The sequence below is a fragment of the Emydura macquarii genome, unplaced genomic scaffold (assembly GCF_026122565.2).
Source record: "Emydura macquarii macquarii isolate MOO-44397 ecotype Brisbane River unplaced genomic scaffold, CSIRO-AGI_Emac_v2 contig_374, whole genome shotgun sequence".
NCBI classification, from domain to species: domain Eukaryota; kingdom Metazoa; phylum Chordata; order Testudines; family Chelidae; genus Emydura; species Emydura macquarii.
The window spans coordinates 14,457,641-14,485,285 of record NW_027130511.1 but is presented as its reverse complement, the minus strand read 5'-3'; the positions used below and the strand labels follow the sequence as shown (position 1 = coordinate 14,485,285).

Below are 27,645 nucleotides of genomic sequence, written 5' to 3'. Positions count from 1 at the left end.
CTTGTATACAAAGTAGTGATATGAAAGAAGTTAATTACTATATGGTAAAATGACCCAAAGGGAGGTGGTGAGAAAGGATGGTCTTTTGTGCTTAAGGTGTAGACTAGTGCATCAGAAAACTGGTTTTATTCCTGTTTCTGCCGTAGACTTGCTGACTAAATCACTTGGGTCCTGATTCTATGATATTTACCTGGGCAGACCCTTGTGCTTGCGTGGAGTCTGATTGAAGTCAGTAAGGCTTCAGTGGATTTTCTCTCTCTCTCTCTCTTTCTCTCTCTCTCTCTCTCTGTGTGTGTGTGTGTGTGTGTGTGTGTGTGTGTGTGTGTGTGTGTGTGTGTGTGTGTGTGTGTGTGTGTGTGTGTGTGAGAGTGTGAGTGAGTGAGACTAAGGCTACTAAGTGTCATTGAAAGTCTGTGGGACTTCCGCTCCAAAGTTTCTTAGGCACTTCAGAAAATTTTACCCTATGCTACTTACCTGCCTCACAATGAGTAGGATGTTTTGAGGCTTAATTTCATTAACATTTGTTAAGTGTTTTGAGCTCTTCAGTTAAAGGGGATATTGAAATTATATTAAACACCATGTCTATAAATGAGTTACATTTATCACTAGATAGATTTTGTTTTGAATTTTAATGTTTCTTTGAATTTGATTCAATCACCATGTGACCTGTAGTATGTTTTCTTCTGGTAGTTGACATGGAGTCTTATATGCCAGCTTTCATACTCAATAATTGGAAGGCAGTACAGTAGTTCCATTGAAAATGACATTTGGCAGTATTAACTTTTTATATGATGCCTTGTCAGTAACCTCCCTTTTCTCGGAAAGATAATTGAGACGGTGGTGGCAGGCCAGCTTCAGCAGCATTTTACATCTTTTACTTCTTTGGACATCAACCAGCTGTCAGAAGGGGATGTAGAATGGAAATAACATTAGTCTCAGTTGACTCCTCATGGTAATGGACAGAAGTCACATGTTCTTGCTAATTCTTCATTAGGTGCTGTTGACTCACTTGTGTGATTTATCAGAAGAGGAAGGAATTATCTTAGAGTGATCCCTCTCTCTTCTGCTGGAACATTCCCAGAGAGTGATGGATGACTTATATTCCTCTTAAATGGTTATCAGATGTGGGGTTTCAAGAAGCTCAGTCTTCTTACCTTCTAACTGTGTATGCACAGCTGCTGGGGAAAATCATGCAACAAAAGACATGCAATATCATCAGTCTGCTGGTGGCACTTCTTTCTATGTCTCCTTTTTATTAGATCCAGAAGGAGCCACTTCCTTGCTCTCCAAATGGTTGGCAGAAATAAAAGCCTAGGTTAAGTTTAACTATCTTAAACCCAGTCAAAATATGATTCAGGTGATACAGGTTGGCCTCTGGAATTCACCGAAATCTAAGTCTGGCTGTATTAAGAGTGATACAAGTCATTTCTATAACTGCAAGTTGTTATTTTCCCTGTCACTTTTCTATAGACAATGCCTTTCTAGTCTCTGTCCTTTTAAAGTTATGGTACTTAAAGTTGGGGGTTATAGGGTATTAGCCCCATGGGAAATGTTTTGTCCCTAATAAAATTCCCAGTGCACCTAGGTACCGTGGTGATGGGCTCTATATAAATTATAATAAATACAATAATAAACCAGGAAGTACCAAAGATTTCAGAAGAGGGCCAGAAGGAGAGAGCTTGTTTCTCTGTTAAATTTACCCTATAGCCAGGTTAGTGAGGCAGTTTAGTGCATACATCTGTGCTCAATTTGCTATGCAAATTCACTTTGAAAATGAGCTAGAAGAATATTCACATTGTATATTAGCGTTTATTTCAGCTTCAGTCTACTATAAATATTTACTTAAATGTTTTTATCTCACTTTTGAAAATCAGTGTGAAAATTCCTCTGAGTAACTGCTAAACTGTCAGAAATGTGTAGTTCACATAATCTAACTTTTGTTTGCTAGTATACTTAATGAGTTTAATTTTTATATTTAGTGTTCATGATTTTGATGTCCAGTTACAGCTGCTTTCCCCATTGCCTTGGATCATTTTCTAAGACACACCAAGAGGAAACCAGAAATTAATCACCTGCTCTGGGGTCCTGGCAGTTTTCTGGCATATCTGAGTGTTTAGTGTAAAGTTGGAAAGAACACACTAGTTCTTCACAAAGTGGACTAACAAATCCAAATCTAACAAATCACTAACAAATCACTGAAGCTTTAAACAAATGAAGACTTGTTTTACATTGATTGTTTTTGCTTTTAGGAAGCTGGTGACTTAAGGGATGTAGCCTATAGTTAATACAATTAAGAATAAAATTATGGATTTACTGTTATTTAGTATTCTAAGAGTTTTAGGTAAAGATTTATTTTATACCTGTATGTGACAATATTAATGTATTTTTATTCCGATTACTAGAATGTATTGAATTGCCAATTGAAAACAAAATGTGCCCATCTGTGATGCTTTACTAATATATTTATGTATGGTCATATCTTGGTATCCATGTTAAGTTCAGTGGTGTGTTTGTATATGGATTGGTAGTAGAATGTGGCCCCTAGCCTGTAAAACTATTCTAACTCCTTTCTTACTCAACTGTACACTATAAAGCTATTTCACTATTCTAAGAAGTTAACATTTGTTTTACCTCACCAGCCAAAAAAGTACAAATCACTAAAACCTCTTAAAATTATCAGTAATCATAGCTAGTTATTTCTGTCTAAAAGTTATTGACCAATGCCAATTGACCTACCTCCCTAAAATCATAGTTTTTCTTGGGATAAATCCACTGCATATGACATAAATCATTACTCATGGAGATTTCTGTATGACTCAGCAGAATGGAGGCAGAATCTTTTGTCTGTCTCATTCCTCCCTCAAAAAAAATTCCTCCTGTTGTCATGTTTGCAGAACTTAGTGACTCCCTCTTCAGTATCTTTGACTTCATGAAGGGAGCTGCTATTTCCTACTGCTTTCTGTCAGAATCATAACAACATAAGAATAACCATATTGGGTCAGACCAATGGTCCATCTAGCCCAGTGTCCTGTTTTCCGATAGTGGCCAGTGCTAGGTGATTCAGCGGGAATAAACAGCTTCTGGCAAATAAAGGGTAAGGACACTTCAGAACATGGTTTTACATCTCCTCCCATTCTGTCTAATAACCATTGATGGACCTATCCTCCATGAAATTATCTAGTTCATTTTTGAAACCTGTTATAGTCTTGGCCTTCACAACATCCTCTGGCAGAGGGTTCCATAGGTTGACTGTGCATTGTGTGAAGAAATACTTTCTTTGTGTTTGTTTTAAACCTGCTGCCTAAGTCATTAGCAATGAATACTTTCCCCTGGGAAATGTGTTTCCTGTTAGTTTTCTTTTCTCCTTGAAAATTTTCTCCTTCTCTCCCCTAGTGTGTGCTTTCTCCAGAAGGCATAGATTCTTCATGGAAGTGCTTTGAAGAGAGTTGGAGATTTCTCTGACCAAATAGTAGATCCCAAGCCCCTTAATGAATTGAGTGGCCCCATTGGCAAAATCAAATGGCTTCTGCTCTAGTTTCCATGCTTGAAGGAATTTTGCAGTTGATTGGCAGTTTAGTGTGTGGGCTAGGTTCCATGAGCACCAAAATTTTCCCCCAATATCAATCACAGGGAAGGAGTTCCAGCTCATGGCAGCCAGCTCTTAAAGATGGTTTGTTAAAATCTCCATGATTTTTAAATACATAAAAAGGCACTATAACCTAAAGTGTGCAGATATAATTTCAGTACAAAGCCCATATCTGAATTGGCAACCAGAAACAGTTTCTAAGCTGCATCAGTGTGGCTGAAGAGACATCAGTACTTCATTGTATGATAGAGAATCAATAGAAAAAAGTTACTGCAAAACAGAATTGATCTTGAGAATTTTCACCACTGTTCCAGTGTGCATATTAAAGAAACCTTAGCTACTGCTCTACACTGATAATGGATAAGAGCTTAGAGTCCTGACTGGGAGACAGACCCAAGCCAATCCTATTGAAGTTCCTCAGCTATCGTGGAAAAAAACTCGCCTGTTTCAGGATTTCTCTTTCTAGAAAATGGCAGCATCTGTGAAGCTGACAGTAAGCTAGCAGGCAGTGAGGTCTGCTATGCCTTATTGTAACCTCCTTGTTTACATGTTGTAAATCTATTTAAAAAGTTTCTCTTGTAATGAATGAGAAGCCATGACATTTATAAAAGCTAAAGGTTTCTTCATGTACAGAAACCATTTGAACAATCTCAACAACATTAACCACAAAAGTAACTAATAGTTCTAGTTGTTTTCTGATATGAGGAAGGAAGTAATGAAAAATAAAAAAATAACTCTCTTCAATTAATATACCACACAAATCACTCCCAATTGGCTTTGTGAATGTTACTGAATGGTTTAACCTTTACTCGTAAACATTGACTGGACTCCAGAACCCTGAAATGACTAATGCTTATATAGGCATCTTGTCCAACTTTTCCTCACGCTTCTAGGGGGAAGAGTTTAAGCCTGCTTGAAAAGTTCCCTAAACAGATTTCAGTTGGTTTCTTCATGCTGCTCTTTTTAGAGGGGATTAATTTCTCTCTTTTGATGCTTTGGAGAAATTGACTCAAGTGCCAAAGAGCGCACTTCCTATTTTACACTCCATTACCATTATCTCTACTCAAAAGAGTAGTCTCAAATTCTTCTTTATCAAGTCCATATGCTAAATTAGGTCCTAAAATTTGGTCTGACCACACTCCAGTGTAAATTCAAGTATCTGTAAATCTTAAGACTTGCACATAAGTTACTGGTAGAAAGTTATAAACATTAATATTTTGAACACAAATTACCCCAAACTTTGCAGAGTAGTCAATGGAACACCTTAATGGGTGTGCCCAAGAACCATCTTATTTCTTTAGAAATCTCTTACAATAAACATCTTATGAACAGAAAAAAACCCACTCTAATAGAAGATGTTTAATCTTGAAAAATTTTATTTAAACTAAAGGAAGAAATTGATTAACGCTAGAGATAAATTAAATATAAATATTTACATGGGAACAAATATTAATGAGTCTAGCAGAGAAATATATAACACGATCCAGTGGCTGGAAGTTGAAGCTAGACAAATTCAGACTGGAAATAAGGCATACATTTTTAATGGTGAGAGTAATTAATGATTGGAACAATTACCAAGAGTCATGGTGAATTCTCCATCACTGAAGTAAACACGCATAGTTTATTTTTTCCTGTGTGCTACTTCTCTGTTGATTTCATATTTCTTTGATAACTTCGCATATAACTGGGCATCCATTGTGTTAGCTTGCAATGCTTAATTTATATCTGACACACACAGAGAGAGAGAGGTGAATAAATATCTCTAGTCTTACAGAAAACTGATTCTTTGAGGGCTTGCTCATGTCGATTCCAAGTAGGTATGTGCACACTATGTGCACAGTTGTCAGGTTTTTAACCTAGTAGGACCCGTTGGGTCGGTGCAGGTGCCCCCTGGAATCATGCCTCCATGGCAGCTTGTATAGGGCCCCACCACGTCTTCTTACCACTGTTGAAGCTTCTAACTTCTTTTGCTTTGGCAAGCATTTCCCCAGTGATCTTCTATTGTGTTTGCTGTAAATAGTTACATTAGAATTAGTTGTTAACTTTAGTTAACTAGCTAACTACTTTCTTTGTGGGGTTCCCTCCCATCCGGGAACCAGGGCATGCCTCTGTCCCAAGGATTCAAACTGTGCAGGACCTGCCATAAATCTATGCCAAAAGGTGATCCCCATGAATCCTGCGTGAAGTGCCTAGTACCTAGTATCTTGGTGCCAAGTGCTCCAGCCTCTATTAGAGAGTCTACAGCACCGAAAAAGAACTCGGCATCAAGAGAACCCCAGCACCAGTATTCCCCAACACTGAAGACGACTTGGCACCACTCCCACTCTCTGGTGCCTCACAAGAGGCATAAAAACACTGATAGATGGCGTTTGCCCACGGTGAAGATAGCGGGAGGAATAGCGCTAACAATGTGCATCCTCCACCAGGGCACCTGGCACCTACCCCACCAGAGGCAGCAGTGTCAACTGTGGATCTGCAGAGGGCTCTGTTGAGTCCAGTTCCTGTGGACTCACCAATAAGGGAGAGTCAGGTGGGAGAGCTGAAGCTTCCTTCCACGCCTGGCACTTTTGAGGTGACCTGATAGCCATGATGGCACAGCAGTCCCCCGCCATAATAGAGAGACCACCAGAATTAAAACCTCAGTGCCGGGGTCGGTCTTTCTATCCTCTTAGCTGGGGCGAGGGGGCGGATAGAGGATGGTGTCTGCCACAATATTTTGGTGGTGTTCTGAATTATTTTAATGCGGGGAAGTGCCATCCTTGAGGGGCCATGTGGTGCTAAGGTGTCCACTATAGGGTCCACTGACTCCTTCATTTTTTCCACTTGGAGTCCTAGGTTCTGGACCACTCTTCTCAGTAGATGCTGGTGAGCTTTGTTGTCCACTGGGGGTAGTGTGGTCGAAGTCCCTGCCACTGCCTCATCAGGGGAGAATGATGAGGATGCCCTAAGTGGTACTGAGCCATCCTGACTCTCTGGGTCATGGGTTTCGCCATTCCCCAGATTGACATGCTTGTTGCCAGGATCAGCCCTGGTGCCAGACCTCCGCACCATACTCCATGCCAGCCTCAGCATCCTTCTCAACACCTACCTCAGTGCTGGGAGGTGTGAAGTCCATGCTCCCTATGCGACTGGGGAGCCCGTTTATCAGAGGTGACCGAGTGGGAACACCTAGATTCAGACCCCTGGGCCTGGTGGTAGTCCACATAGGGTTCAAAAGGGCTTTGCTTCGGTGCTGTTTAGAGGCAAGCCTCCATAATGCGTCACCAGTCTCCAGCACCATCTCACTTGACATCGTTATGGGCCCCATGTTCTCGCTGGATTTGGAGGCGGAGTGGTACAAATCGAAGCATAATCAGCACTGGTTGGAGCGATGCCACTACAGGAAAGAGACGGGGCAGGCCCCCTTTATGGAACCTGTCTCCTAAGAGCAAGAGCAGTAGAGGAGGTTCCTCAGGAACTAAGGGGAAGAGGGTTTTACTCCCAATATTTCCTAATTCCAAAAGTCAAAGGGGGTCTTAGATCCATGCTTGACCTGCAAAACCTCAACAGATTCATGGAAGAAACTGAAGTTCTGCATGGTTTCCTTGGCCACTGTCATCCCATCCCTGGATCCAGGGGACTGGTATGCCACCCTCGACTTGAAGGATGCTTATTTTCATATATCAATAGTCCCATCCCACAGAAGGTTCCTCAGGTTCGTAGTAAACCACACTTATCAGTTTACAGTCCTCCCCTTCAGCCTGTCAATGGCCCCTCGAGTGGTCACCAAGTGTATGGTGGTTGTCACTGCCTTCCTAAGGAGACTACAGGTACAACTGTTCCCATATATAGACAACTGGCTTGTCAAGGGCTGTTCCAAGGAGCACGTATAGGCACATGTCAGCCTGATACAGTCGACCTTCAACAGATTGGGTCTACAGCTAAATGGACCCAAGTCAACCTTGTCCCCTATCCAAACAATAGAGTTTATTGGGCAGTCCTAGACTTGGGTCAGGCCAGGGCACTTCTGCTGAAGTCTCGCTTCCAGACCATTGGCTCTGTCATAGAGGACTTAAGATGCTTTCCCACCAGAGCTGCTTGAAGCTCCTTGTTCACATGGCCACCTGAACGTATGTGGTTCAGCATGCAGGACTGTGGCTCAGACCTCTCCAGACTTGGCTGCCATCAGCATATCAGCCAAAAAGAGACAAACTAGACAAGGTAGTTTCACTTCCCCCCGAGTCCCTACTGTGGTGGCTTAACCCTCAATTTGTATGTGTGGGGGTGCCCTTCTCCAGACCCCAGGCGTCATTGTGTCTAGTCACAGAAATATCAGCATTGAGGTGAGAGCACATCTAGGAACCCTCAGGACTCAAGGCCTCTAGTCTTGAGCAGAGCTATCACTCCACATTGTGAGGGAGCTGAAAGCAGTTCTCCTAGCATGCCAAACCTTCCAGTCCCATCTACAAGGCTGATGCGTATCAGTCATGACAAACAATACAACAGTGATGTTTTATATAAACAGACAGAGTGGAGCAAGAGCCCTCAAGCTGTGGGATTTCTGCATAGGTCGCTCCATACACCTAGAGTCATCTTACCTCCCTGGATCCCAGAACGAGCTGATGGACCATCTCAACAGATTCTTCCGCTGCCATGAGTGGTCTATTCACTCGGATGTCATGAACAGCATCTTCCAGCAGTGGGGAGTTCCCCAAGTAAGTATGTTCGCAACAAGACTCAATAGGAAATGTCAACAGTTTTCTTCACTCCTGAACGCGGACACGTTCCTCCCTCCTTTGAACAGCCACCTGCTTTACATGTCTCTGCCTTTCCCACTTGTTCACAAGGTCCTGTTCAAGATCAGGAGGGACAGAGCATCTGTCATGCTGATAGCCCCAACCTGGCCCTGACAGCATTGGTATATGACACTGCTAGAACGTCAGCAGTCACGCCGATCACGCTGCCTTCGGTGCCGGATCTAATCACACAAGACTATGGCCTCTTCCAACATCCCAACCTTGAGTCTCTACCTCACAGTGTGGAAGCTTCATGGTTAAATTCAATGGAGTCTGCATGCTTGGGGCATGTCAGAGAGGTCCTCCTCGGCAACAGGAAACCGTCCATCAGGTCTACGTACTTGGCCAAATGTAAAAGGTTTTCCATTAGGACAATGCAGAAGGGCACCCCTCCAATGCAAGCAGCATTACCCTTCATTTTAGACTGTCTGTTGCACTTGAAGCAGCTAGGTCTCACAGTGTCATCCATAAAGGTGTATCTAGAGGCGATCTCTGCATTCCATCCTGGGGTGCATGGTCGATCAGTCCTTGCTATTCCTGTGGTGACCTGTTTTCTCAAGGATCTGGACAGGCTATACTCCCAAGTTTGCTGTCCAGTACTGGCATGGGACCTTAACCTGGTGCTCTCCAGGCTAACGGGGCGTCACTTTGAGCCATTAGCAGCATGCTTGCTCCTCTTCTCTCATGGAAGGTGGCATTCCTGGTTACAATAACCTCAGTTAGGAGGGTATCTGAGCTCATGGCTCTGACAGCCGAACCTCCATACACGGTGTTCCAGAAGGACAAAGTCTAGTTGTAACTGCATACGGCCTTCCTCCCTAAGGTGGTATCCCAGTTTCATACGAGCTTCATTGCAGTATTCTTCCTCATACATCTTCCTTCCAGTAATCTTCCGTAAGCCGCATGCCAATAGCGGGGAACGAAGTCTCCATTCCTTAGATGTCAGGCGGGCACTGGCTTTCTACATCAAAAGAACAAGATCATTTTGTAAATGAAACCAACTCTGTCGCAGTAACGGACAGGAATAAAGGTCTCCCGGTGTCATCCCAGAGGATTTCATCATGGATCACGTCCTGCATTAGGATTTGCTATGACCGGGCAAAGGTGCCAGTCCCGAACTGATAGCACACTCCACAAGGGTGCAGGTCTCCTCAGCAGCATTCCTTGCATATATCCCTACATGGGAGATCTGCAGTACCGCAACATGGTCATCGATCCACATGTTCACCTTGCATCCCATCACCCAACAGGCCAGGGACGATACAGCATTTGGCAGAGAAGTGCTTCAATCAGTGATTCTGTAGCTCCAACCCCTCCTCCTGTGGTCAGCTTGGGAGTCACCTATTTGGAATCAAAATGAGCAAGCACTCAAAGAAAAAATGGTTACCTACCTATTTTGTAACGTTTTTTCTTCAAGATGTGTTGCTCATGTCAATTCCAAAACACACCCGCCTTCCCCTCTGTTGGAGCCAGCTGGCAAGAAGGAACCAAAGAGGCGGCAGGTCAGCAGGGCCCTATATACGGTGCCATAATTTGTGAAAATTTAGTTAAGGAAACTTATAAGCATCAGAAAGACATCTGTGCAGTATATTTAGGTGCCTGGCAACCCCTTAATGATATGGAATTTATACAAAATATATACAAAGTGCTTAGTAGTTTCTCTCCCTACTACTGTTTTACTTATTTCAGTGCTTCTCCTATATAATTAGTCTGTGATTTGTGTCAAGACTTGCTGGTATGTTTTTTTCCCCTGTTGATTATACAAGAACCTGCAAAAATAATGAATTGAAAACACAAATACCCTATAGAATTAATATACCCTAAAGCAGTGTTTCCCAACTGGTGTGCCACCCATCAGACCTGAGCAGGTGTGACACAGAATTTTTTGAAAAATTACTTGAAGAGTTCCTGATTGACTCATGAATATTCATGAGTTCATTTGGAGACTATATGATGGTGTGCCTCAAAATAATTAAAGGTATCAAGGTATGCCATGGCAGAGAAAAGGTTGGAAACCATTCCCCTAAAGAATGAATAAGTGATAAAAGTAAAACATATTTCACAGTTTGCTGTTGGAATAATAGCTAAACTCCTTCTATTGGAAATAAAAGCTTAAGTATAGACTGGAATGTTTCCACTAGAAATGTGAACAGTGCTATATGGAAAGACGATAAGTGAAAAATGTCTTTTTTTACTGTGTGGTGGTGCAGCACTGCCCAAAGTCACCTTTTGTTGTTCCGTGGAGCCACATTTTAAGACTGCTATGTAAATGGCAACTTTTACTGGGAGCGATATCTGAGAAGCCTGGCTTCTGCCATACTGACATGGAACCAGGTTCCAGGCTCTCCCAGGAAGACAGAAGGAAAACAAAATTTTATTGTCAATAATAGCATGTAAAGCACAATAATAAAGTAGAACAGAAAGTTAAAATCCACAATTTTTAAGTCACCGGAGGGCCCTGGCCCATCATTTCTTGCCTCATCCTGACTGCCAATCCCTTCACATCAAGAGCTCTCCTTTCTTATTACCTGTTGTCAGTGTCCAAAAGATTACTCATGCCCTCTAGCGTGTCTGTGCATGCAAATGAATGAGCAGCTATTATGATTAAATGAATTAAGCACAATCTGCTTTATATCAGCACTTTTGAGAAGTGGAGTCTTGAGGGATTCATATGGCATATCTACAACATATATCACAGGATGGTTAGTAGCATATATGGCTACCCAGATTTATGAAATTTAATTTGATTTCATTCCAGTTCTAAGTGGACAAGCATCAACATCACAAAAAACACTACTCTAATTAGCACCCTTGTTGGCAGTCTTGACAGGCCAGCTATTGCGTATGCATGGCAATTTAACTGCTCTCTCACACACAGAGTTTTGGCCCCCTTCTAGTTTCACACTTGGGACACATTGGCTGGAAGTTTTACACATTGGCACTGTAGGGAAGCTTGCATTGCTGCTGCTCATGCTATAGACCTGTTGGGTGCATCAATAAAGAACTTCCATCTCCAGGGTTTCTTTCATTAGCATCAAATTCAATGCTTTTGAAGAGATTAATTTGAAAGTAGCTTTGATCAACAGATATATCTACCTCTTTAAATAGAAAAGTATATTTTCACAATGTAATCTTCGAGTGATGGTCCTTATGTGGATTCCACTGTGGGATTCCACTGTGGGTGTACACGTGCGCCATGCACCAGAGCCGGAACTGTTGAAAGCAGTGTCCGTCAACCTGCGTGCACGCCTCGCATCGTCCATATGATACGTCCGGGGTCTTACGTGGTTGCGCAAGTCAACGCCCCCTCAGTTTCCTCTTACTGTCACATGGCTAGACTCGGAACCTCTTTTTCTCCTCACTAGATCCTACATAGCAAGTAAATGCTTTCATTAGCAATTAGAGTTAGTATTTAATCTTAGCCTAGTTTAAAGTTTGGGAAAAAAAAGAAGTTAGAATTAGATGTCTCCAAGTTCTCCCCCACCTCCTGTTCGTGTGGGGGAGTATGCCAAAACAAGCCAGTTTTAAAAACCACTATGTGCCCTCGGTCCTTCTCGGTGAGTGATGAGCACCAGTGCTGCTTATGCGCTTTGGGGGAATCCCACATAGTCTCACTGTGCTCTATCTGTCGCTCCTTCCCATTGAGAACCTGAGAGGCGAGACAATTCAGGCTTAGAAAATTCCTAATGGAAGAAGCTAGGCATCGGCGTGCACACCAGGAGGTGGCACTGACAGAGCATCCATCAGAACCAACAACTCCAGCGCCATCAGCCGCGCCGGTACCGGTGGCACCTATGGCACCAGCCAACTCACATAAGAAAAGACATGGCCACGGGCACAAGGGCGGATGCCCAAGAGGGACCACTTCTAAACGCCAGGTTCCCTCCCCAAGCCACAACCAGCCAGGTGAGAAGTCACGTGCAGACTCGGCGGCTCCAGCTCCCTAAAGGGCAAAGGTGGACAGGAAATCAAAGCACATTGCTAGCCTGATCACCTCCACAGCCCCAGAGACTACAGACCATTGCTAAGCCCGCTGGAACTGGTATCACATACTCCAGGCTACTTATCACTACTAACTCTTACATTATTCTTGTACCACCAACTGGTACCACAGTATTTTACAGTTCCGACGGGACCACTGACTCCGCAACCACCATCGGTTGCACAACCTCTGCCGGCCCCGCAACCTCTCAGGCCCCACAACCATCATTGGGGCTGTTGCACCAACGGCATCACCGCTACTGGAGCTGTCGGACTCCAATTGGTCCTCTGAACAGCATTTCTCCCTGGAATGCAGCCCACAACATTACCCACACACCCCTGCAAGTTCTGCCACAGCAACAATGATTCAGATACCCACAGGCCCACCCACCTGATCGAACCACAGACCACACTCGCAGGGATGGGACCCATATTACGATTGAGCAACAGTCTCTCATCCTCCATTAGTATATACTGCACCGTAGGTATCCAGAGAACAGCGAGGCACCATGGGACCGACAGATCATCTGCTTCCCACAGGAACCTCATTGTCACCAGACGACACCATCATCCCACCATCCACATCTCCACCGGACAATCATGGCTAATATCAAGATCGTCTAAGACGCATGGTAACAACCCTCAAATTACCAGCGGAAGATGTCATGGAGTCACAAGATGAATTCCTGGACATCCTCCAGCCAGTGGGCCCCTCCAGGATAGTGTTACTCATTCACAAAGCCATCTTCCACTCAGCGCAAAGAATCATATACCCCAGCGACCTGCGCTCCAGTACCTGAACACGCAGAACACAGGTATCTGGTTCCAGCCAAGAACACCAACGGACTCTTCATGCACCCACTGCCCAGCTCACTTGTGGTCCAAGCTATGGTGCAACAAGTGAGACAGCAATACCCTAGAGCCACTCCCCCAGGCCGGACAGCAAAAAACTAGACCTTGTCGGCCACAAGGTGTATTCCTCTGCAGGCTTCTAGTTCCACATAGCCAGCTATCAAGCCATATTGGCCAAGTATGATTTCAAATCTTATTCCAGGCTACCGGAATTCCATGTCTCACTACCGGAAGAAAACTGCGCAGAATTCCAGGCCTTAATCAAGGAAGGCAAACTGGTCTCCAGAGTCTCACTTCAGGTGGCAATGGATGTTGCAGGTATGGCAGCATGATCCCTAGCATCCTGTCTTATACTGAGTAGAGACTCATGGCTACAGACCTCCAGGTTCCTAAAAGAGGCCCAGACAACCCTTGAAGACTTGCCATTTGACAATCAAAATTTATTCAGCAACAGATGAGAGCCTTCACTCATTGAAGGACTCCAGGGCCCCACTTGGATTACTGGACCTTTGTACTCCAGCCCCCATGAGATTTCAACACAGACAAGCATAACAACCCTGGTACCAATCCAGACCCTTTTACCAACCCTACCAGCCTTATCTCCCACGCCCACAGGAGCAGCACTGCCGCTGGCAGTGCTCACAACAGCCTAGATACATCCCTGCTACATCTGACCAATGTCTATGACAGCATTTTTGACTTGCAACAAGAGAATCGTGAACCCCTCCCCAACCCGACCTTGTCGTCCCCCCCCCCCCCCCATTCGATTCGGAGGCCATCTTGCTTCCTTTTACAACAGCTGGAGCCAGATCACCACCAACCAGTGGGTCCTAGACATTGTATGACACGGTTACTCCATAGAATGCCAAACGTTTCCACCGGCCACCAAGTCGGACACAAATCAGATCCAGCTCCTGCACAGGGAGATGTTAACTCTACTCCAGAAGGATGCCATAGAGCAAGTCTCCTCTGCCCCCTCCGCCCCGCTGTCGGAACCACAGGTTCTACTCTCCCTACTTCCTCATTCCAAAGAATGGAGGGGAGACCTCAAACCCATCTTGGACCTGCGGGCGCTCAACAAATTCATCTGCACATTCCGTTTCCGAATGGTAACAATACCTCAAATCACCCTCTCCCTCCATCATGGGGCCTGGTTCACGGCTCTCGATGTGAAAAATGCTTATTTTCACGTCGACATCCACCCTGCCCATCGCAAATTTCTACGTTTCTGATTCGGATGATCGCACTATCAGTTCCGCATTCTTCCCTTCCGGATAGCTACTGCACTGCGGGTATTCATGATAGTCTTTACAATTGTGGTGGCGTATATGTGACAACTGGGTCACTTGCTGTTCCCCTACCTAGATGACTGGTTATTGGTGGCGTCATCGTGCGAACGCCTGCTAGTGACTATTCAGACCTTACAAGATCTGTTCGACAATCTTGGCATATGCATCAACAAATAAAAGTCCACTTTCATTCCCACCAAAAAGCTCACGTTCATCAGAACCAGGCTGGACTCTCAAATAGCATGACTGTTTCTACTCAAAGATCACAACATCATCTTCACAAACATTATTAGCGATTACAACATGATCCACACACGCGTGTTCGTCTATGTGTCTCACTCCTTGGACACATGGCAGCGTCCACATCAGTCACCCCATATGCCCGCTTCATTAGTGCTGCCTGCAACATGGGCTACGAATGGTTTACAACCTGCAGAGGGACCACTTAAACAAATGAGTTTCCCTCCCCTCATGAGTGCTAGCCTACCTGAAATGGTGGCAAGACCCCACCAAAGTTCTGGTGGGCAAACTGTTCCATCAATCCGAACCAGATGCTACTCTGGTAACAGACACATTACTTGTGGACTAGGGCACCCATGTACAGGACTACACAGCACAAGGGCTATGGTCCCTCAGAGAGGCGGCAGATGCATATCAATATTCTAGAAATGAAAGTGGTTCTATGAGCCTGCCACAATCTCCTCCTCCTGCTCCAAGGCAAGCATCTTCTGTCCAACTTCTGACAGACAGCGTGTCAACAGTGTTCTACGTGAACAAACAAGGGGGAGCCAGATCTCTATCTCTATGTCAAGAATCAATCCACCTGTGGAACTGGTGCTTGCAGCACAGTATTTCATTACAAGCAATGTCCTTACGGACAAATTGAGTCACTCCTTCCATCTCTCTCATGAATGAGAACGTCACGATCCCATTCTTTAGGACATCTTCCAACGGTGGGGAACCTTGACATGGGGCCTCTCTGCCTTGGTGACAAACAGCAAACTTCCCCTCTTCTATTCCAGGGGCTCGTTGGGAAGGGCATCGAAGGGGGACATCTTTCTGCCCATTCCACTAATTCCTCAGGTACTCAGCAAAATGAAACAAGACCTGGCACAGGTCATACTCATAGCCCCATCGTGGTCCAGACAGCACTGGTACTCGGACCTGCTACACCTTTGACCCCCCTCTCCCAATTCCTCTCCACCTCCTACTGAACCTACTCACGCAACAACACGGCCACACCCAACACCCCAATCCAGCACCACTCCACCTCACGGCATGGTATTTGGATGAGGCTCATGAATAGACCATGCTTTCTCCTCCCTAGTGCGACAGGTACTCTCACACAGCCAACGTCCTGCGACCAAAGCCTGCTACCAAGCCAGATGGAGATGATTTGCTCAATGGGCTTTGGACAGTCGTCACTCATTGAGCATGTCTGTTCCAAGTGTCCTGGACTACCTCCTCCAACTACAATGATCAGGCCTTGTGCATTCCTCCATAAAAGTTCACCTGGCGGTCATTAGCGCTTTCCTCCCATCCGTGGATGGCTTTTCTGTCTTTAGCCACCCAACCAACAGTAGATTTCTACAGGGCTTGCTTAACTTGTTCCCATCCATCAGAAGCCCACCCTGACCTGAGACCTTAATCTAGTCCTTTCGCACTCACAAGGCCACCCTTTGAATCCCTATCCTCCTGCTCCCTTACTTACCTGACTATGAAAATAATCTTTCTCATGGCTATTACCTCAGCTCAGCAGGTTAGTGAATTAGCAGCCATGATGGCAGACCCGTCCCCCCCTTTTACCTTCTTCCACAAAAACAAAGTCTCCCTATGACTTCACCCAAAGTTTCTTCCTAAGATAGTTAAAGTGGAACTGGGAGGCTAAGTTATTCACCTTCCCATTTTCTACCCTAAGCCTCACTCTTCCAGCAGGGAGAGGACCTTACACTCCCTCGATGTTAGACAGGTGCTGACCTTCTATCTCCAGCACACTTGCCCAAATTCTTCGTGGCAATAGTGGACCACTGCAAGGGGCATGCTCTTTCTTCTCAGAGTATCTCTCACTGGATTGGCATCATGGAGTGCTACTCTCTTTGCATAGTCCAACTCCCACCAAGTATCAGGGTGCACTCCACAAGAGCACAGGCAGCTACAACAGTCTTCCTTGCCGATATCCCATGGCAGGACATCTGCAGAGCAGCGACTTGGACCTCCATACATACGTTCATGGCTCACAACGTGTTGGCTAATGCTGCCTCCATCAATGCACCAGTGGGCACCACAGTCCTGCAAACTCTAGCATCCACGGAGCCCTAGCCCTGCCTCCATACTGATTTCTGCTCACTATGCTTCCCATGGTGGAATCCACATAGGGACCATCTTGAGAGAGGTTACTTACTGTAACTGATGGTTCTTTGAGATGTCCCTATCTGGATTCCAATCCCGCCCCGATCCCCTCTGCTTAGGACTCGATGCCTAGTAGTAAGAGGAAACTGAGGAGGCATCAACCCGCACAGCCACATAAGGCCTCGGACAATATGTGGATGATGCGAGGTGTGCACACGGGTCAACGGACACTGCTTTCAACAGTTCGGATGCTACTTTTAACCATTCCGACTCTGGCACATGGCGCACATGTGCACCCACGGTGGAATCCAGATAGGGACCACACATCTCAAAGAACCATCAGTTACAGTAAGTAACCTCCCCATTTTAATTTTATCATTTATTCTTGAACAGGCACGAAAGCTGGATGTGTATTTTGAGTATGAGGAAAAGATAATGAGCAAGTCCACTCTTGATAAATCTCTCTTGGACATGATTTCTGACCCTGATGGTAAGTACTGCAAATCTGAAATTGGTATAAACTGATTTTCTCTGTTTTTGATAGAGAAGCAAATAGGCCTTTTCACTCTAATTTTTTATCTGACTTCATGATCAGTCAGATTGGTGGAACGTATATACAATACATTAGACCTCTAATGAGACGAGGGATTTTTATATATTAAAAACAGCTAGAGGAATTCACTCTTTAGGCTAACTAAATCCAAAATCATGATTAGAATTTTGTCACTTCTACAAACCTTTTCTGGCTGTAAACTAAGAGAGCTTGTCAAGTAACAGTACTAAAGTACATATTTTAAACTTTTTGTGCTTCAGTCATTTCTCTTAATATGGGCCTGCATAGTTGGAATAGTTCTCCCTCCTCCTCCCCCAATGCTATCTGTTATGTATTATACAAAGTTTTCTGTATCTCACAAGATGAACAGAAAAGACAGAAAGCCATGCAAGAAAGAAGTCAGTAGCTGAATTGGTAGAGGTGTGCGCAAAAGCTTTACAGATAATTCTGCTGGGTGAAGACTGGAAATAGTAACAATTTATTCATGACTGAACTTGAATATATCACTATTGATAGCTGTGAACAGAAGTATTTATCAGTATATAACTTGTAAAATAGTCTCATAAAGTCAGTTACCACGGGTCAAAGCTTTATTGGGTCAAGTAAACATTTAGACATTGAATTTTACCCCAATTCATATTTGATTACATAGTTCTTTCAGTATATATGGCACTGGAAATAACTTAGCCTCAAAATCTCCAAAAAGCTTACTTGCTAAAAAGCAGCACAGTATAAAATAATATGGTTATAGCTGGCATGTTTTGCAAAATAGGTGTGTTTCAAACAATTTTTTTAAGTGAATAAAATTGTGCCTGTGGTACTTTAATTTGGAGTCATCAAAGCATATTTGGGGCGTGAAAGAGAGAGAGGTTAGAGACGAGCTTGGTTAGAGAGCAGTTAGGAGAATCTGTGAACTCCTCTGAAAAGTGGGGAGGAGTTTTAAATTTCTTCTGAAAGTAGCCAATGCTGTGATTGAAGAAGAGGAATCAGAGCAACAGGAAAGGAAAGTGATTTTGGAGAACCAGAGCAGGAAAGGATGGGAATAGCATAGAAGAGCTTGTGTTAGTAAAGGTGGAGCAAAGCTACCTGGTGTTGAGGAGAAAGTGTTTATAAAAACATTGTGAAATTGACTTTGGGAAGGGAGAATAAAGAGCCTGGTGCTCAGCAGTGGTGTACCACTTGGTCTAAGGCAACAAGTGGGAAGAGAGCAGACATGTACTTAGTTCAACTGGGAAAAGGCCTTCTTACACTGCAATGTATGCAGGGATGCCAACCGATACATTATAGCAGTGACTTTCAACTTTTCCAGACTACTGTAATCCTTTCAGGAGTCTGATTTGTCTTGCCTACCCCACCTCACTTAAAAACTACTTGCTTACAAAATCAGACATAAAAATACAAAAGTGTCACACACACTATTACTGAAAAATTGCTTACTTTCTCATTTTTACCATATAATTATAAAATAAATCAATTGTAATACAAATATTGTACTTACTTACGTTTCAGTGTCTAATATATAGAGCAGTATAAACAAGTCACTGTCTTTATGAAATTTGTGCTGACTTTGCTAGTGCTTTTTATATAGCCTATTGTAAAATTAGGTAGATATCTAAGTGGGTTGATGTACCCACTGGAAGACCTCTGTGTACCTCCATGGTACATGTACCTCTGGTTGAGAACCACTGCACTATAGAGTCTGGTGCAAGGTGACTACATCAGTGCAAGCAGTTTTCTTCTTTTTGTCAAAGAGCAGTAGTAGTTACTAGTGATAAGGAGGGGTGAGGCTGGCCTATATGCATGCCAGCTACTACTGCTAATAGTGGAAGGGCATCTCACCCCATGCCAGAAGCTTTCCTCCGTCAAGCCTGGCAGCCGACATCTGAGCTGTCTTCCAAAGGGTTGGGGACTAGTGGTTTGAGCAAAGTGAGACAAAAAGCAGTGTCCTGCACAGGCAAAAAAATTAAACGTATTTAGAAAAATGCAACCTAAGCATTATGAATGAGGAAGAGAAAGTGCTACTAGATGTATGTATTGCCAACCAATAGATGATAACCAATACATGGTTCCAAAAAGGGGGTGAGTCAATTAGTTATGTACATCAGTTGTACAAACAAAAGCCAGATTGATATGAGGTTAGGGAGGAAATGTCAGCAGAGTTGAGTTATGGACTGTAAAGTGATACTAGCAAGATAGTAATGCTTTAGCACAAGCCTCTTGTGGCAATGATTGCGGTTCAGCACTGGACAAGGGAGGAACAAATCTCAAAAGAAACAGGATTGAAGTATGCAATGTTGTTATAATTATGTCAGTTCCAGGATATTAGAGAGACAAGGTGGGTGAGGTAATATCTTTTATTGGACCAACTTCTGTTGGTGAGAGAGACAAAATATAAGTATGGGAGGTTAAGGAAAAGGGCAGCAAAGAAGTTCATGCAAGCAATACAGGATAAGTATTGGGAAATAAATTTATTATCTGAAGAGGAATGGAACCTCAAAAGACTAAATTGTGGCAGCAGAAGAGGCTTGTGAATGATACAGATGGGGAAAACAGAGGAAAAAAGAGGAGAGATGGTGGACTGAAGTGCAGGGTAGCAATCCAAAACAAGTAAATGATGTGTAAAGAAAAAGAAATAAATTTGTCGAGTATAAATGAAAGTGAATACAGAGAACCAAAGTGATCTGGCAAGCAAGCAGCAAACGTAGTCAAATAAAATGCCCTAGATGACCTGTGCAACTAGCTTGAAACTATCCGTAGCTGGCAAAAAGAGCTGTAGCATTGCAAAAAGAGATACAAAGGGAAGGAGGGTGATAGTTCTATGAAAACTTCAACTCAGTGTAAAGTGGCAGTCAAAGAAGCTAATAGAGTCTTGGGAATCATTAGGAAAGAGAGATGATAAGACAAAATATATTGTCTCTTTATAAATCCATCTCACATCTTGACTACTGCATGCAGATCTGGTCACCCCATCTCAAAAAAGATATATTGGAATTGGAAAAGGTACAGAAAAGGGCAACTAAAATTATTAGGGGTATGGAAAAGCTTCCATATGAGGAGAGATTAACAAGACTGGGACTTTTCATCTTGGAAAAGAGACGACATAAGGGGGAAGATATGATAGAGGTAAAAAAAAAATTATGACTGGTAAAGTAAATAAGGAAGTGTTATTTACTCCTCATAACGCAAGAACTAGGCGTCACCAAATGAAATTGATAGGCAGCAGGTTTAAAACAAACAAAATGAAGTATTTCTTCACACAATGCACAGTCAACCAGTGGAACTCCTTGCCTAGAGAATATTGTGAAGGCCAATACTATAACAGGGTTCAAAAAAAGAACAAGATAAGTTCATAGATGATAGGACCATCAGTTGCTATTAGCTAGGATAGGCAGTGATTGTGTTTGCCAGAGGCTGGGAATGGTTGACGGGATGGATCACTTGAAGATTACCTGTTTTATTCATTCCCTCTGAAACACCTGGCATGGGCCACTGTCGAAAGACAGGATACTGGGCTAGATGGACCATTGGTCTGACCCAGTATGGCCGTTCTTATGATATTGCAACACCATTTGTAAAAGATGACCAGAAGAATGTTATGGCAGCTGGACCTGATGAGTGGATCTGGACAAAAGAGGAATAAAATGGATGAGCAGAGTGATTCTAAATGAGAATAGATGCACAAGAATATAGTAGTGATGCTGATGCTAAGACTTGAATCAAATGTGTATCAAGCTTACAGGTAGCTTGAAATGAAATGCAGATGACTGACAAAGGTAGTGAGAAGGAGGTTGTACCATGTATAATTTATTTTCCCTGTCAAAGACTTGCATTTGAGTGTAGTTGGTAGCAACATATCTATAAACGTTTTTAATGTCAACTTATATCCGGACAGTGTTATATTGTCAACTTCCGTAGTCTAAATGCTGTATAACTTTTCCCAGAGAAAACTGCAGTTGTCTTCAGAATTGTCACATACTTATACATAACTGATAAATAAAATTAACAAATTTGTTGGTAAGTTTAAAATTTTTCACTTCTAAAAATATGTCGTAGTTTGAGCCTCATGTAAATGGGCATAAAAATGACATTAAGTATACCTCCTATTTGACAAGTATATTGTATTGCTTATTAAGTTGACTTTGCTTATTAAAGCTGTTATGGCACTTGGAAAGAATTTGAGTAACTTAATCTGCTTCTACAAATGTTTTAGTGTAACAGAATATCTATTTTGTTAGCATATCCACATATGCAGTAAAAGAGCTGGAGGTTTTTTTTGGGTTGTTTTGGTTTGTTTTTGTGGGGGAAAAGTGGCAAAATTTGCTGTATTTATGGTGTTTGCTTGACATAGGCAGGGAGGCTTGAATAATGTCCAGTCAAGAGTACTTGCCTCAGTAAATTTCCAAAAAGAGAGTGATCAGCAATACCAAATGCCTCTTCATTCAGTAGTCTTATTTTAACTGAAAAGTAAAGCATTACTCTAGTCCAATAAAATATAAAGTTGGGCTTTTCTAAACATATCTGGAATCAAGTGTTTAATATTATAATTATGTACTTTCTGCTTTGTGCCAGTGTTAATTACTTACGTTTACTCTGTTTATGCAACAAGGCCAATAAATTATTTTTTAAATAGTTGGTGATGGTTTTCCATATGCCAGACATTTGCATTGTTTATTTGTATCAGATACCTGCAGGGCTTATTGCTATATTTCAGGTACCATTTCCATTCTCTGTGAAATTTGCATTATTTATTCCAGAGATATCAGTAAAATCAGAACTTGTATCTGTCGCCTACCCTCCCCATCCTAAAACACACATTTCAATTGCAGGGAAGACTTTTACAACTTTGTGGCATGGTACTTTCTATCTAGTGTTATAGTGCTATCCTTGTTTTTGCTAAGCATTGCTGTTGTGGTTGCATTTCCATTTCCAGGTTTCATGCATTTATATTCAGCCCTGTGTACGCCTATGTGTACAGACACTTACAGGAGTAGCAGAGTACTTATATTTGACTTATGGATAAGAGAGGTAACTGGTAGGACAGAGGAAATTGTGAAATCTTAGTTATGGTTGGAATCCAGATGGTATGACATTCATATGGGCAGGGAAATGGAAAAAAAAAAAACCTAAAAATGTGTGGGAGATACTAAGAATTTTTTTCTGTCTCAAGCCTTATGTCAATTTCTGAAGCTTATGAGGGAAAAGATTTCATTTCAGTCAAACTTTAGGTCTGGGTAGCAAAACTGAATAACTCATAAACTAGAAGTATTTATTATATGCTATATTTCTTTAGTCCCACACGGTTTCCTTACCACTGTCTTCTACTACTTTGATACTTAATATATTACCCCAACATAACTACTCCAGACCAAACCAATAATTATACATAACTACTCTTCAGACGTTTTGAGCTGTTCTAATGCAGTTTTTCAAGGAAGTGGTTGAGTGGGTATTTATCACTTTATAAACAACATAAAAATAGTTTTGTGGGATAACCTTTCCTAAACTAATTACAATGAGTGTTATGATTCAAAGGCTCAATATTTGTAATACAGACTAGTACACTACATAGAAGCTTAATTTATAACTTGATTTAAAAAAAAACCCAAAACTTTTTTTCCTCCACAGCGGGAACTCCAGAAGACAAGATGCGATTGTTCCTTATCTATTATATAAATTCAGTGCAGGCACCCTCAGAGGTATGTTTTTGTATCTTAATAAAACAAAAATTGTTTGCAAAATTTCTGCTAAGTTGGTATTTCAAAAGAAATTAAATGAATGCCTGTGCCAAACACCTACTTTTTCTTCTCAAGAAAAGTACAGTACCGTTTTGTAGAACTTAATCTATTTACAGTTAAATTTTTACAGAATTACTTATTACTACTGTACCAGGGATATTACTGCCCAGTTATGATATATAGCTAAACACTTGAATGGTGTTAATGTGGATAAGATTGAAATAGTAAGAGTACTTAAGTCAAGTTTACAGCTGCAACATTTGATACAATTTCTGACATTTGGTTACATTACTCAATTGAGGTGGACATCACAAAACATTTGCTACTTTTTACTCCATCCCTGACTATCCAGAAAGAGTGGCGTTTACTGAGCAACAAATATATTTCTTGGGATTCCACACTGAGGTGGTTTCTAAGGCTTTGATCCCTGAGTAATTCAGGAAGGTGAGGTTTTGGGGGGGGGATTGGCATATATTTCTTCTGAAACTAATCTGTGTAAGAATACTATTATTATTTATTTTTGTGGCAAGTAACACAACCCAGTAACATGCCTTGTGATTATGAAATGTTAATCTGACACATCTACTAATTCTTAGTGCGCAGGATTTAATCAGATGGCTCCTGTTAAACAAATGTAATTAAACTCTACTGTGTCAAATTCTAGTATAATCTAAAATAGGTTTTAAAATAGATCCAGACAGAATTACAAATCATATTTTGGTAACGTTTTAATTGTGTGCATTTTTTTACATTAAATAATGTAATGCAAAAGTTAGGATTTTTCAAAACAGGTGATGGTAGTTAGGCACCCAACTTCCGTTGAATTTCATTGACATTTGAGTGCCTGCCTCTCTTAGGTTCCTTTGAAAATCCCAGCCTATTTTTTAAGACATTTTAAAATCCTATGCTCTTACATTGTGTCTAAAAGGCTCAGCACAGAACTCACAGCCCAGAGGAAGTAGAGGTAGATGATGACTTTAAGATGCCTTTGTGCTCTTCCAAAGCTGCTGCTCCAGGGACTGACCAGATCCTCAACATAACTTAGACACCCCTAGGGGCCTGTCTGAGCTACCATAGCCTTCCTGGATACCCTACAGGCCACAGCACTACTCAAAATCTCTGCAGTGCTGATGCTGCAGCCCCCAGCACATTTCCTTCACTGTGGCTTGCAAAGGAGTTCTTAGGAGACAGCTTTACAGCTGGTTCTTCAGAGTGGGCTCCAAGGGAAATCTCCCCTGGGCAGATTCAGGGCTTTTAGGGTCTCTTTATGCTGCTTCTGCCCTTTTATGTGAAATGAACAAATGGAGGTGAAGCAGCATAAATTTTCTAAAATCTGTCTTCACTTTTTGCTGTTATATTATTTTATTTAAACTGTATATCTAATACCATTTCATGTTTTAATATGATAAACAGAATATATAAAAAATAGTTTTTCTCAGTACTGAAAATATCCTAGTGTTAAAATCCATTACAATATATCAGGTAATTCTAGAGGCTGTTGTTTAAACAATTCTGATAAATTCAGATAGAGAAAAGTAGAATCATCATCTGAACAAAACAAGTGACTAGGAAGAGTGTGGAAGAATGTTGTTGTTTCTTTTTGTGGTAATTACTATAATATAATACTTTACAAAAGTTAATTCAGTGTGGATAGGACTTCTGTCCTGGCTTGTGGTGATCATGGTCATTTGTTTTCATTTAAAAGTTCTTATTCTTTGAGATGTGTGGTGCCTATTATATTCCATGGAGGGCTATTTATGCACCCCATGCATCCGGAGTCAGAAAATTTGAAAATGGTGTCCACTGGTCCGTGCATCTGCCCTGACTTGCTTTGTACTTCCATCCAAGGCAATAAAGGGTGGGGCAGATTGACCGAGTCTTTAGTTCCTTCTCACTGCCTCATAGTCTGGATCGGAACTCTGTGTCCTCATCTCTGACCTATCCTCTGAGAAATGGGAAGCGCTATTATGTTCCAGCCAAAGACTCTAAATTTCTTTTCTCCTACCCACCTCCAAATTCCCTTTTAGTCTAAGCTGCTGCAGAAAGATCCAACAGCAAGAACTTCAAGCCATTCACTTACCTTCTTGTGACCCATCCTGTGCCCAGGGTAGCCACCTGAAAATGCCAAGATCAGGGCAGGCTGTAAAAAGAGAGCAGATTCTCCCTGCACTGGTGGGTGGCACTGAAGCCAGACTTCCCAACCAGCCACAAACTGCACTTCCACAGAAGCCAGTATACAAATACACACAGCCCCCTTTACTGCATTTCAGCTTCTGGCTCCCAAATCAGCACTAGGTCCAGTAAAGAGACCAGTTATTTAAACTCTATGCTCTTTATTAAATAGGTTCTCTCTGACCCCAAGGGGTCAGCCACAGTACCAGTTCAATATAAGTTTGGATCTTACCTAAAATACCACGCTGCCAGCCAATTCTTTAGTAACTAAGACTAAAGGTTTATTGTAAAAAGAAAGAAAGAAATCATAAGAGAAATGTTAAAGGGTCAAAGCAAATCAGATACATACAAATGATTGAAAGTCCATATACATCAGGTTTCTAGAAGAATTGTGGAGTTTCAGGCTTATATAATTCCTCTGGTGTGCACCCAGTCTCTGAGTGGGTCTCAGTCCTTTGTTTCACAGCTTCAGTTCAGTTGTAGACGAGCTGATCCAGAGGTAAGTTGGTACCTGAAGCTGAGTCCTGGCTGAAGACTTGTGACTGAAGCCAAAATGGATTCCCAAGGCCTTGTATATCCTCTGGCCCTGGCCATGCGGTTTGTAGAGTTTGACAGGAACTAAAATGGAGTCCAGAGCCACATGGGCCAGTCCTGGTGCCTCATCAGGCATGCTGCTTGTGGAATTTTACAGGAACCAAAATGGAGTTCAGGGTCACATGGGCAAGTTCCGGTGCCTCACCAGGTATATCTCTGGCTTCTTCCCCTGGGTTCCTTACACCTGGGAATGTCTTAATGGGCCATTAAGCAGGCTATTGTTCTGCAGCCATCCTGTCTGAGTAGTTACTCAGACAGCACCATTTGAAATACAGATACATCAAATATATCTAAACTTCCATTTCACACATCACGCATGAACATAAGTATTATCATCTTACTTAGCATATTATAATCTTCCTAACAATACCTGACATGGCATATCTCACATGAATTATTATGATTTTGACATATTGATGTTAACCCATATGTTAAATGCTCCCCCCCAATCTAACCAGCGCGACACTACTTTCTTCCCAAAACCACACACATCTGCAGAGGAACATCAGCTCCATTCCCTTGACATCTGACAAGCCCTGGCCTTCTACCTGCAGAGAATGAAACCAAACAGGAAGTCCCCTAGACTATTTGTTGCAGTAGCAGAGAGACTCCGGGGACAGGCCATCTCCACCCAGAGAATCTCTAATAGATTTCAGGTTGTATTAACCTCTGCTATCAACTGTCAGATCTACCTCCCGCCACAACGGTGCAGGCTTACTCCATGAGAGCTCAGGCTTCAACCACAGCCTTCCATCAGGACGTGGACATATGCAGACATATGTAGAGCGGCCATGTGGAGTTCTCTGCACACTATGCCTTAATGCAGGACTTGGCAGTGGATTCCTCCTCCTGTGCAAGTTGACGCCCCCTCCGTTCTCTATTACCGCCACATGGTCCAAGTTGGAATCCTCATTGTTCATAACTGGACTGCGAGAGCGTTCTTCTTCATTGTACATAGTTTGTTTTTCTTGTTTTCTCTGCTTTTGTTTGGGTGACAACCACTACCAGTTCAGAGTTCTGCTCTTTGGCATCGCAATAGCCCAAAAAGTCTTCACGAAAGTATTCGTGGTCGTGCCAGCACAGCTGAGGCATCTGGGGTACTCCATGTTCCCTTACCTGGACAACTGGCTTCTGGTCGCATCCTCCCATACCGAGATTACATCCACCATTCGCGCTGTCTGTTTGCTCCTCACAATTCTTGGTGTCTGTATCAATGAGGAGAAAACTGTGCTCGTCCCAACACAGACAATCAACTTCATTGGCACATGCTTGGATTCCATGGTGGCTCATGCCTTTCTCCTGATGGACTGCTTTGCTGCCCTGACAGCTGTGGTGGTGGACTCTATGCCGCAACCATGTACCGTGGTGTGTCATTGCCTCCATCTCCTCGGGCACATGATGGCCTGTACCAAAGTGATGCTTCATGCCTGCTTGTACATGCGCTGCCTCCAGCTGTGGCTTCTGTCAGTCTTTGGACACCACAACACTCATCATGATCGGTTCTAACCTACTTCACCTGGTGAAATGACTCTTCCAAGGTACTCGTTGGCAACCCTTTGCCGCCCTGTCCTGACCACCATCCTGACCATAGACACGTTCTTTGCCAGTTGGGGTGCTCACCTGAACTAGCACACCACCCAAAGAGTTTGGACTCAGTGCGAGGCCTGCATGCATATCTGTGTCCCAGAGCTGTGGGTGGTCCACTTGGCCGGCTGCTCATCCATGCCTGTCATGTTCAGCTCCCCTCCGACAGCAGAGG

At 42.8% G+C, this 27,645-nt stretch overlaps 1 protein-coding gene across 1 annotated transcript in view; it reads left to right on the top strand.

The window, feature by feature from the left end:
- The window catches only part of SCFD1 (sec1 family domain containing 1), a 143,821-nt gene that overhangs the window by 55,538 nt on the left and 60,638 nt on the right, over positions 1-27,645 (top strand). Inside the window, exons 15-16 of the mRNA XM_067534529.1 lie at positions 17,226-17,322; positions 23,011-23,081. Of these exons, the coding sequence (XP_067390630.1) occupies positions 17,226-17,322; positions 23,011-23,081 (168 nt within the window). The remainder of the gene's footprint in view (positions 1-17,225; positions 17,323-23,010; positions 23,082-27,645) is intronic.